Source organism: Saccostrea cucullata, unplaced genomic scaffold, assembly GCF_032062105.1.
Source record: "Saccostrea cucullata isolate Sc308-1 unplaced genomic scaffold, CSIRO_AGI_Scuc_v1 ctg13611, whole genome shotgun sequence".
Taxonomy (NCBI): Eukaryota; Metazoa; Mollusca; class Bivalvia; order Ostreida; family Ostreidae; genus Saccostrea; species Saccostrea cuccullata.
In genome coordinates, this window is record NW_026920543.1 from 1 (window position 1) to 13,287 (window position 13,287).

Consider the following 13,287-nt stretch of genomic DNA (forward strand, 5'->3'; position numbering starts at 1 on the left):
TAGCTTGATAAAGCTATAGGGTGAATTCACCATGCATCGGATACCCTTGTACTTCAACAAGTTCTAGTGATATTGCTATGGACGGAAAATTATCAAAATGGAGTTTAACATTTAGTTTGTGATTAAAATATCAATTTGGGACACAATAATATTCCCTTTATTGAGAAAATATCCTCAAAAGTCGAGTTTTTAGGAATAACTCAAAATTCACCATGGATCGGACACTGTTTACCATGCATCGGACAGACGGTATTTTGACTGTAAAAATAACATACCTTTATCAAAGTGCTTTAAAATGCTTGATATGGATATATCTTTATCTTTTATCTAAGAATTAACCCTCAACTTAAATTCAATTGACGATATCGTTGCACAAATGTAGAACGATTTAAGAGACCTTACTCTGCCTTAAAAATGCTTTAAAATGCTTATAATGCGATAATTCGCGCCTTTTTTATGGTTTATCATACTCTGGTTTGTAGAAATAAATTGAGTCAAATTCCAGAAGTCATATATCGATAACTTGTATTATGACTGAAAATATAAAGTTTTTATTTTCTTTTTCCGCAAAATACAGCTATCAGCTGGGTTCTGTATGTAAATGGTAGAGCTTCACTTTCTATCGGAAAGTGTCCGATGCATGGTTAATTTGTGTCCGATGTACGGAGAACTGAACATACTAGTGAAAACCAGCTCTAAAAAGAATTATACGAACATTGAAGTGAAATTTCTTTAAAATTTATGTAAAATTACCAATCTTTGACTTTATTCACCAAAGTCTGACTCGTTCCGTTGAAGTCGAATTTTAAGAACGATAACTCTAAAAATCGCAAAATCATAAATTTCTGGTTATTCCCCTTTGATGATGTTAAAATATGACGTAACTTCAAGGCCATTCTAGGGGTATTTTTATCACAACATGATAATAACAATCGGTATCATTAAAGAATTTAAATCTTCAGCTTCAAGACAGAAACAAATTAATACACGGAACTCTTAAGCTGAAAGAGAATTTATTGTCTAAAGTTGTCCGATGCAAGGTATGTGTCCGATGCATGGTGAATTCACCCTATAGCTTTATCAAGGTATTTAGAATACCTTGATCAAGGTATTTTATGTAATGAAAATTCAAAAAAATTCTTTAAAAATTAATTACTGAAAGTCGAGTTCTGAGTTGCTGTTAGTAAATTCACCCATGCATGTAAAGTGCTCAAACATAAACAAATCAGTATAAAAACGTGTCATGTGAGGAGACGTTATTTTATGCTTTCTTTTTGATACCAGAGTGTTTTTCATGCACAAGTGGACACACTGACAAAAACTCAGAACTCGACTTTCAGTATTTAATTTTTAAAGAATTTTTTTGAATTTTCATTCCATAAAATACCTTGATCAAGGTATTTCAAATACCTTAGTAAAGCTATATAGCTTTATCAAGCTATATACCTTTATCGGGGTATTGTGCTGGACCTGATACAGGGGTCCCGGGTTCGATTCCCGTTCCAGCCACAAGTTTTCTTCGTGCATTTCTCCTTTCCTACTACATTTGGTGCTGTGCCATGCCCTGGAACTGTCAGGTGAAAGACCTGCCAGGGATGAGCCTGGGTTGGGGTCTAAAGACCTTTAAGGAGGGAGGAATGTGGCGGTCAGCCGGGTTCGATCGCCGGTGGCCAGATAGCTCAGTTGGTAGAGCACCTGACCGGAGTTTCAGGGGGCCTGGGTTCAAATCCCGGTCTGGTCCGCTGCATTTTCTCCTCTTTATTTATTCATCGATCTCATACAATTATATACATTAAAACTTATTTTATAGCAGAAGTACAAGAGAACCAGGCAGTAACAAAAGATGAAAGATGCTGTTGCTGAAAGATCCAGTCAAGCACATAAGACTAAACTGACTTGAATGATCAGCCTCCTTAAAAATGCAAATCAAATACAGGTATGAAATTGATCAGATGCAACAGAATAAGTTCTAGGACATATATATAGAATTTATTTTCATAAGACATTGTATATCAAAATATTACAAAAAGGTCATGGATGTCCAGTAATGCATTACCCTCGCCCCACCCCAGGGTATTCTTTTAGACATTTACCCATGATTCATCTACACTGTCATCTCACCTCACTATTAATCGATTGATTGTTGTTTAACTTCCCTCTCAAGAATTTTTCACTTGTATGGAGACGCACCCACTTGATGGTGGAGAGATGTAAATTTTGTCGTATACTCGGAGCCTTTGTCAATTTAAGCAGTGAGGGATATTTTTCATGCAAGTACCTGTGACATAGTTTAAACGGTCTCATATGAAGTATCCACATCTCCATGTTCCACAGTGTGCAACGTAATCACCTCAGTATTAAAATGGGATGAAACCCTTGTATACAGTTTAAATGAATAATAATATTATATATACATGTATTGAATTTTTTTTTTATAAAATGACTAATAAACTTGTCAACATTGGCCATCATTAAATATGTGTTTGTATCCAGACTATCCAGATTAGTTGGTAGGTTTTTTTTTTGCCTTACAGTATTGAAAAATATTGATAACTGTCATATTAAAAATCACAGACTCAGAAATCTGTTGAAGTTTTAAAAAAAAAATTGAAGTGCTGAAAAAATGATTACTAATGGTAGGGCAGATTTTAATGGGTAAGGCTGAGTACATCAAACAAATCATTTTGTTATTGTTGGCCTTAGTAGGGGCACTCTAGATATGAAAATACAGTGTGTAAAACAAATATTTTTAAATCAAATTTTTTTTTATGAAAAGGCCTTAGACATTTTTTGGTATAAAAAGGACAATTTTAGTCTGTTTTTCTTGTAAAAATATTGATAAAATTTAATGAAGAAGGTTAAGATTTGTATTAAATATCCAGTAAATGGATATTTACCAGATTTATAACTCATTACACCTAAATTATCAGTAATGCATACTGGAACAACTGTGCAATAATTCGAATGACATTTTACAGAAGTTTGCTAAATTACAGGTTTTTGTCAGCTTATCTGGAAATCTTAGGACATCACTGATTTGATCAAGAACTCATCCAGCGTGAAGACCAGCCATGTGCCTCACTTGTCGTGACATAATTAAAGGTAAGTAACCCTATCAGCAAAGAATTGACATGCAAAACCTTCAAAAGATTTTCATTTTATTTTAAGATACTTATTTAATTGGTAGTTTTAATACCGTATAAGCATAATTTTTAGCGAGGCATTATCAGCTATTTTTCTGAGATTGCTAAAATTGAATATCACTGAAAATTAAATGTGTTTAAGGTGTAATAATTATGTTAATGAAAATTATATACAAATATTATAAAGTTAGTAATCTTTTAAAAATCGCTACAATTACTTCTCCCTAAATAGAAAATACCAAATTTTAAGGACAAATCACTAAATTTGCATCATGATCTCGCTAAAATTTCCACTTGTAGAATATTTTAATTTCTGTAAAATGTTTTGTTACATTTCATAAAAACAAAAAATATATATTTAAATCAAATTCATTTTATTTCAGCGCTTTGTGACAGTGGGAAGATGGGATTTAAAACATGACATGGCTCTATATTACTGCATCAGAGACCAATCCAGGTTTACGTATAAAGTGAAGGAAAACAGTCAAGCATCATTTGGAGCCACGTGTACATATGTAACCGCCTAGACGCCTTTACAATATGACCTCTTATTTAAGAAATCACAGTGACCAGTTGTACCTATGATGTCGGACGAGATCCTGATAAAAACTTCTGTTGCACTCATCACTACCTGCAAAGAAATGAAAATTTTAAATGACTTGTATCAACACTTTTGTACTACATCTGGCTTGTATTTTCAGATCTTGTTAGCCTTTATTTTCCTTCAAACAAAATTTTATAAGTACTAACCTGCAGGTGTAAAATGTTTGAAACAATTTGCTTGTCTCAGAAGAAAATTCTCTGCCATTTAGCAGTGTCATGAGCAGTTGATTGAGGTCACAATTCCACCGGCAAAGAGTACACTGGGTATTTGTAGCTGAATGGTGCCAAATAAAACACTTTTCACAAGAACCTGGCAAATGTATTAAAGTGGAAGTGAGCATCTACACAAAAAATGAATACTTTCTCAAATATTAACAGTGATATATTATGCCTGTGTACATCCTAAATATATATATATAACTAATTACACAAGTAACTAGGAAATATACAATGTCAACTTCCTTAATTTTTTTCTCAAGTTCATGTATAGTGTATCAAAATAAACATGCAATATTTGTCTTTTTACACTGATATATTTTTAAGAAAATGTCATTCGTTGAAACAAGTGTGCGAATACTCTGCACAGTTAGCTATTTTTATGGAGAAGTTACATGTACCTATCAACATGCATTTTGAATCATGGGGATATAATGTTAGGCACACCGAAGGAGAAAAGTAATTGTTAACAAATGTTTTTACCAATCAAATTTGATATTTAATAAGAAAGTATGTGCCAAACTTAACTAGTATTATGGTTCATTCAACTTAATTTATTTATCATTGTATGTGAGCTTTCGTGAATTTGATAAATAAATGAACTAGTAGGTTTGATAATGAAGAAAGAGAAAAGAGCAGCCCAAAATTTACCCAATACAAAAGAAAATAAATTCCATAATTAAGTACTTGGAAGTTGTCACACTCTTCATGAGTATAAGAATTATGAGATATACTATACATAATGTAAACATATTACATTTAGCCATATATTTTATTTAGTGGAAAACATAGTCCGCCTATCCAAGTACATCACTGAATGTCTTGTATATGAATTTAATAACTAGCACATTCAGATATCTAATAGTATGATAACTTGTTGAAAATTGAATTTCCACCAAATATTGTACACACCAAATGTAATACATTTACAGTATGTATGCCTCATGAACAGAACAGATCTATACCGGTATATGGATGACACATTCAGTCGAAGTGTTGTCCCTTTTTCCATATCTGCTGGATCCCTATAAAATATGATGACAAATGTAGATAAAATATTCTATCGTTGAAGGATGAATGTCCTATGGACCCAGTCATTGCCTTTTTGGAGACAACGTTAGATTGATCTATCTGACAAATGCCTTCATTAAAAATATTCCTATTTCTAATTCCTATTTTAAGAAAGAAAAAAAAAGTCTGTCTCATAATTGTAAGAGTATTCGGGAAGGGAGTCATAAGGCTATACAAGTTATATTGAAATTGAATATATATAGTGTATACATCCCTGTTTACATGAAAGAAGTAATATTTGACATTTTTATTTCTGGATAGAGTACATAACAAGTAAATCTATTTATTTCTACTGTAATTCAAGTATAATACATAGGCTTTAGCCCCCCTTTTTATTGCAAATATATACATAATATAGCATTGAAAATTGGTGTTTACCTTTATTTTGTTGGTTAAGCCCCCCCCCCCCCCATTCTATGTACCCGTCCCGTGTGCTAAATAAATGAAATAAATTTAAGGAACCAATCTCTAGGGAACCTATTTGTTTGGAAACACATTATTTCAGCTTTAAAACTATCTAAATTTTCCTTTATGCTTTAAAATGTTCGCCAACCACACTGCTAATCGTGACCCATTCGGAATGGCTTGTATGTACGTCGTTTAATAAAACAATAAAGCAGTTAAACGCTGTTTACCTGTATTAATCAATCCATTATATCCTCTTCTTTTCAATAATCGGGAAACAAACGACATGACAGGCTCTGCTAGTCCACCGCGAGGCTTAAAACTAAATGCCAAGCGGTAATCCATTGTCTCCAAGAACGCTCAAGTACCCGGAAGTTAGAAAACGAAAGTGAAAGTTAACGAGACTTACAACAGACCCTATTCCGAAAATACAAAATGAAACAACCCGTGACGTCACAATTACAGGAATATCGAGCCCGATCTCTTTCACACTTCAATTCTCGCACCTTGCGCACTAGCACCGGCCGGTATACGCACACACAAAAAACAGAGCAAATACAAATACATAAAGACAAACAAATAAATAGAAACAGAGAAACACACAAAACAATGATGTGCACTCTTGATTTTTGTTTTTATTTAAATGTTGATATTGATGAGCTCAATCGGATCTGCAGAGGTAACGGTCCACCGCACTCACTATAGGAGGTATATATGCGCTGCGCTTCACAGTCTAGTTCACAACAATGGACAGGTGGTATTGTTCGATCAGCTGACTGAGTACAGTTCACCAGATACGTGTGGACCACACGTTTTCCCTGAAAATAGCACTTTTTTGAGTGTCTGCGCATGCACGTACCCCCGTTTGGGGGTACGATTTTCCTACTTCCGTTTACCCCCGTTTGGGGGTTCGACTATACTGAAAATGGTAGGCCCGAACGTCGGGCGATCCTACATGTAATTGCACACCCCTGCACTCAACTTTTTTTTAACAAAAGCCCGTTTTCAACATGTTCAACAGGTACGTGTTGGTGGACAGGTTTACTTTTCTTGACTTTCAATAAATTCTACAATTGCATAATGTTTGAAACGTGTCAAGTTAGCTACAGTATATATGTACAAAGCTTTTTTTTTTATTTCAATGTCGAGCAACAAAAAAAACTTACCGCATTTGCTTGTGTTTCTGAATTTCCTCAAAGCTAATACAAAGTGCCCAAATGCAGCTACTTCCGTATCCCGCGCAGGCGAAGTTTGTTTAAAATATGTGCGCATGCTCAGGTATTCGGAACTCCTCGATTCCAATCGGCAATCCTCGGCTGACTCCGCTATGCTCCATTCAAACCTCGGATGTGATTAGTGGAGGAATACGCAACAGATCCTTACATTTCTTCGCCGGAAACTGCCTTATCACTCATTTCATATTTCGCTCTGCATAACGTTCTCCGAAAATGTTTCTTAATTTGTGCAGTTCTTTATCGTAAACATAATTTGATTACATCCTCATGTTAATAGGCTTTGAAAGCAAGAAAAAACTGTTGAGTGTACCACAAAATCACTCCGATTTCAAATGTATGACATTTGAAAGAAATTCAAATAAGATCACATGACTGAATCAGCAAGATGGTAGATCACCGTTGACGTCCGAGGTTATGTGCGAGGTACGAGTCATCCGAGGAAATCCGAGTGCCTCGATTCAATTACCGAACTCCTCTAAACAGCAGTTTTCTGAATGTCTGAGCGTTTTGGGCTGTGACATGTCCAAAAATGTCCGTAAAGTCTTGTGAGGTTAAATCTAATTTTAGGTTTTTCAACCTCATAAAGTAATTTTAAACGTAAATAAACCTCTTCATTGGGGGGTTAACACCACAGTACGAAAATAACCTCACGCTGCTGGAAAATACGTTCATTTTACACCACAATGTACCTCTCGTAAGAACAGACTGACAGATGGACGGACAACGGACACCTTACTATCATATAAGCTCTTCTGGTCTCTTAATACCATTATAGCTTATAACATAGCTTTAAATGTCTCTGCATTAATAAAGATGTTTGAATTTCTTTCACGTTTGCTTATTGTGTAAATAATTTGTAAAACCATGTAGAATTTTCTACACTTACTGTAACCTTTATCCTGACACCTATTGGAGCCTTTAGTGTCCAGGTACAGAAAGCATCATTTTTATATGTTGGCGATTGCTGACTACCGTTAACCATGGTTATTGTACCAGAGCCACCCTTTTGAACAATCTTTAATTCTGTGCAGCTAGAACCTGTTAATTAAAATCAAGGTTTTTTTATCATTTCTTTTTTGTACAAGAAAATTAAATCCCATTTGTCAAAATTTTAAAACAGATATGAAAATTGACATTTGATAAAAAATTAAGATAAACTTGTCTTGAACAGTGTCATTGACTTAACAATTAATACAAAAGCTTAGATGATATTCATATGAAAAAGAAAATGATTTAAGGTAAAAGACACAATATACAAGTCCTCCCTACTGCAATTCACTTCATCAGACATATCTCCACAGTCATTCTGTCCATCACATTGCCACTTCTGGTTTATGTAACCCCCATTTCCACAATACATTGAATCTGAAATAAACGACATTTCATAAATGAATATACAATACCCTGTACAAGAGCTGTTCATAAGGTTCATGGATAATGACATTTTTGTCAAAATAAATGGTTTTAGATATACCTAACATATGTCAAGATATTTCTTACAAAAATCTGAGTTAGAAAAGTTTACGTTTTCATTGAAATTTAATAATTAATTTGAAAAAATTGTAGTATTTAAATGTCATAAACTTCAAATTAAGGCCATCATTTAAAATAATTTTGTTTGATGTACTCCAATCCACACTTTTCAAGGTGGGTAGGTAGGTAGGTAGTTTTTTTTACTTTTTCTCTTTTTTTGGGGGGGGGGGCTTTCCAGAATTGGACAAAATTATAACTGTCATAAAAATCACAGACTCATTGTGTTTTCATTTCACACAGGATAGCTATACAGATTATTTTATTGCTATAAAAAATTTAAACAAAAAGCATTGTAGAGAAATTATACTATGGAAAGTTAGAAACTGAAAAAAACATTCAAAATTCAAAATTCTGAAAAAAATGATCGCGTAGAGGCGATTTTGATGGGTGTTGCTAAAACGCGGAACGGAAAACGGAACGGAAAGCGGAACGGAATGGAAAACGGAAAATTTCTGTCAAACAAATAACAGATTCGATATAAATCAGATAAAAGAGCAATATTCCTGATGTAAAAGTCATTTCTAATAAAAATTTATTGTAAACTATTATATAATCATGAGTCATACACACCCTCCGTGGAAAAAATATGGAACTGAAAGAAATCCCCCCTTCCACGAAATAGGATTTTCGTGTTTGGGCAAAGGACATATCCCCCTTTTTTTGCTTGTCAAATTTGTTGTATGTAGGAAATTTTTTTACTGACCCACCCCCCCCTTGCCACCCCCTGTTTCAATTTGTTTCCAATGTCAATTTCTGTAAAGACAAAAATTACTACTTATGATATTCAGATTGTGCATGCAGTGTTGAATTCGCGAATCATGAAAGGGGGTTGGCAGTTTCGAGTCTGTGTAGGGGCCCACAGCCACATTAAAAATTAATTTATTAAACCTTTTGTATATTTTGAAAACAAAAAGGGGGCAGACCTATTACAACTTCTCAGACCTTTCCGAAGAGTGGGAAAACAAACTCATTTTTTCGGGGTCATTCATATACACCCCCCTAAACATACAGACATATGTACCGCAAACAAACATAATTTAACTTCACTGAATGCAAAGATTCTGCATTTTATCTACCACATGAAAGTTTTCCTACTTTAATTATCCAGAATTTAAATATATAGAAAGCTACTTTATTTTGAATAAAATTTTAACAACCAGTGTGTATAAGAGATGTTTATTCGAGCTTAACGTAAAGATTTGTCCTGAACGTAATCTTAATATTTTTTTTTTTACATTTTATTTCTCTTACCATGGTTCATCTAGATATCAAATATTTGCCCCCCCCCCCCCAGTCATTACCTTTTCACTACGGAAATATTCATTCAAGTTGACATCCTCACAATTTTTGTGAATGTAATTAATGTAGTATGTTAGTGTAAAAATATAGCACTGAAAGATATATTCCCCTCCCAAATCAAACAATTGTTTTCTTTTTGTGTTTTTCCCCTCCCGAATCAAACAATTGTCTTCTTTTTGTGGTTTTGCTTGTCAAATACTTTTCAAGTTCGTTTACCCCCCCCCCCCTTTTAAAATTCGATTCTAGGTGAATGCTATGTTAGCGATTTTCGTAAATAAGAGACTGAGCATGACAAAATCAACTTGTATTTAATAGTGAGGGTTGCATATGTACAAGATATATCGTTTATGATAAAATTTGTGTATTTTAAGTGATTTAATCCAAAATAATATATTCCGTTTTCCGTTCCGTTCCGCTTTCCGTTCCGTTTTCCGTTCCGCGTTTTAGCAACACCCGATTTTGATGGTTCGGTCAAAGTACATCAAACAAATCATTTTTTTATTGTTGGCCTAAAATGCCCCTGTCTAACAGTTTTTTTGCTAACATTATAATATTAAGCAGTACTAGCGACGCTTGCGAAGCAAGCTCAATAGACTAACGTGTAAGAACAGAGGAAAACTGGAATGAAATCTGTACATACGTCAAACAAATTTCTCTGTGAAACATTCCCGGAATTCCTTTACTACCCAATGTCCTTTGCGCGAATAAATAAATAATAACGTAAAGCATAAAAGGCTATCAGTTTGTAGAAATCGTGCAAAGAAACACAAAATAAATCTGCAATGTTTATCAACCAAATTTATAGTTTCAACCAGATGCTCGGCTGTCTCCGTAAGCTCCAACGAGCTCCCTGATATCGTGCAACGTCAAAGCTAGTCGAGACGTCTCATGAGGCTTGATGTTTGAAGTGGCTGATTAATTTTTAAAGTTTTTTTTTGATGGTACAACTCAGTGTTTTCCCTAAGAACCGGTTACCGGCCAAATTGATCGCTTCAATTGACAAATAATAGACGAAAAAAAAGAGATTTTGTTCATAAACCTCAGCCCCTATGCCTGTTACAACTTACCGGGTATCTCTAACCCTTTACTTTGAAACGAAGGGAAAACACTGCAACTGCGCTCGCCCCAACGGTCACACCGTAAAACATATTAGTTTAAAACATACAACAAGAAAATAATCTTAGTTTAAACCTGGAGATTTAGGGGCTCCCAAAACCTTGCAAATGAATGGGAGCTTCTTTCTGCAGTTTGTCACTGTCCAATGATTATCGTCCTTGTCTCTCAGGGTGGAAACACATTGAGAATCTCCCACAAACTCAGATGGTTGCAAGTTTTTCCACAGCCCCTCAACTAATGGCAAAGCTTTGTTCTTCATCATTCTATACTGTGTCCAAACAATTTCATTTTGGCCAGCTGTTGAGGACATGTTTGATAGACCTGCAATAAAAAAAGCATACACATGTACTTTCTGGTAGTGCTGTGCGATATTAGCCTAGGCCTAATACCAGTTAACCGATGTATATGCTGATTTTGTTCTTCACAATACCTATCGCGATTGATCACGAGCCTGTTATGTACACCATACATGTATATTATAATATTAAACTTCAATGACAATATTTTTTAAAGCTGTTATTTTACTCTATAAATGTTGTTACATGCAAGTATTTATAAGTTCAAAAGCTCCAATAGGCCTGTTAATTGGCTCTTCAGCTACGATCAATAACTCCATTCAACTGTCATATGATTCAACAATAAAATGAAAAAAAAATCGTTCAACTGACAACCCATGCTCTAGCACACATCATACCTCGATCTTCCTCAGAGAGATCGTGCATGAGTGGGTTAGTTTTACCGTGTGCTTACGTGGCGCCAAAAAATGTCGCCGCGAAAATTCTGATAATAGCGAGCGCAGCGAGGGGGCGCAAAGGTAGCTAGCTAAATACACTAACGTGTACGAACAGAGGAAATTCGGGTTGAAATCTGCACATTGTTCCAAGAAATTTTTATGAGTCCACGTGAAAACATTCTTAATTAGTCTGGTCCTGATTTTTAAAAAGAAGGCTAGAAATAACTTCTAACGGCAAATAATTATTATTTGGTCCAGCATAGTTTTTTAATTATTTGGTCCAGCATAGTTTTTTAACCTATTTCGAGTATGCTAAATCCGAAAAAATATGCTGGCCTTCATGAAAATGGCGTTAAAGAGGTTAAAATGGCGGACATCCAATTTTTCTACTTTTCTCTTAATGTCGTTCAAAATAGAGAAGTAATGAATGAATATCTAACTCAGTGTAATAAAACTATAAAAATTATAAAAGGATGCTAACATTTTTAGTTAAACTCAGAAAAATTAGTCGTTTCTATGCTTAATTCGAATTTCTTCTGACTTTTTTTGTCTATTGTTTCTATATTCTTCTTTGTTCAGGATTTTACATTTGCAAATATCCATACACTGCAGATTTGTATTTTTCCCTCTACATCTCACTATTCTACAATTGAATGATAGTGCAGCTGTAAGTTAAAGTCAAAATGGCGATTCAAAATGGGGGATATTCATCTTTTTCTTCAATTTATTTAATTCTTAATGTCGTTTACATGGGAGAAAGGATTTGTGAATATTTTACTGAGCGTAGTACAACTATGTAAAATGACAATAGAACACTAATTTGATCACTTTAAATCGTAAAATTTAGTCGATAAATTTGAAATGTGTTAATCATAGCTCAAAATGGCAATTCAAATGACGTCTTATACACTCGAATTTCGAAAAATCGTAAAAAACTGCTTAATTCTGGTTCGTTTTGCAGAAAATAAATTACAGTTTGAATAATTTTTTTATTCATGAAATAATGTTCAAATATGCAATGAAAGTTGGAGGATATTTTTGTTAATGACTTAGGATTTTTATAACACGGATTTTTGTTTAATTACTTCTGTTGTTAAGATAAATGTTTGACGACAATTCCGAAGACATTTTACCTTTTACCTGTCTCACCTTGCTTCTTCATATAAATAGTTAATAATATCATATAATAATTGCTGTTTTGAGGACAATATGAAAATTAAGCTACCCCAAGAGCAGTATCCCTCGAGCATTAAGGCGAGTGAACATTCAGTTGTTGGGAATTCTTGATCTATTTTTAGTCCAGCGTAGAAAAAAAATAAATGTTTATGTTCATGTGGAAGGTCTAGTGCAACATAACTTAGTGTGATTTTTAGAATGATTGACTACGACCAATTATAGGGCTAGAAATTGTTACATCATATAAATCTGAATATATTATAATATCCAAATATAAACATATATATTAAGAATTATCAGTATAATATACGTAAACCACAAATTTTCTTGATTGTCCAGCTCTGATTCTGTGTCCCTGCATTTGCATTTTGTTATTCTCAGTCAAAAATTCAACTGATTCTCAAATATTTCATCCTGTGAACGGATAATTTTGTATTGCACAGTGTATATAAAATTAATTTAAAAATTTTGAAATTTACAAAATCTGAAAGAAGAAAATGTTTGTCTTCAATCCCCCCTCGGTTCTTGATACAACCTTAAACTATCCTAACAAAGAAGTGTGGATCAAGTTCTTGAAGTGTTCAAGAAAATTTTGTTGTCAAGAAAAGTTTGACTAGATCGAAATCAGGTATGACTTAGGCCTATTGGTACGAAAGCTTGTAAGTGATAGGAATCACGAGGAATCTGCAGGCGCTCTTAAATTGCATATAACTTTTCTCACCAAAATATGCACACAATGTGATTTCAGATGATCAAG

At 34.0% G+C, this 13,287-nt stretch overlaps 1 protein-coding gene and 1 long non-coding RNA gene across 2 annotated transcripts; one reads left to right on the forward strand and one right to left on the reverse strand.

Moving 5' to 3' along the window:
• The first annotated feature begins 1,944 nt into the window (after window positions 1-1,944).
• Window positions 1,945-4,261, forward strand: LOC134250737 (uncharacterized). Its single transcript, XR_009988583.1, has 2 exons — window positions 1,945-3,102; window positions 3,527-4,261. It is a non-coding gene; the product is annotated as an uncharacterized LOC134250737 (long non-coding RNA).
• Window positions 4,262-7,131: 2,870 nt separating this feature from the next.
• On the reverse strand, window positions 7,132-11,343 carry LOC134250742 (low-density lipoprotein receptor-related protein 2-like). The gene is made up of 5 exons (XM_062733109.1): window positions 11,316-11,343; window positions 10,697-10,942; window positions 7,943-8,038; window positions 7,560-7,711; window positions 7,132-7,215 (listed from the first exon to the last, which is right to left on the reverse strand). Exons 1-5 carry the CDS (start codon window positions 11,341-11,343, stop codon window positions 7,132-7,134), a joined length of 606 nt encoding a protein of 201 aa, XP_062589093.1.
• Window positions 11,344-13,287: the final 1,944 nt, after the last annotated feature.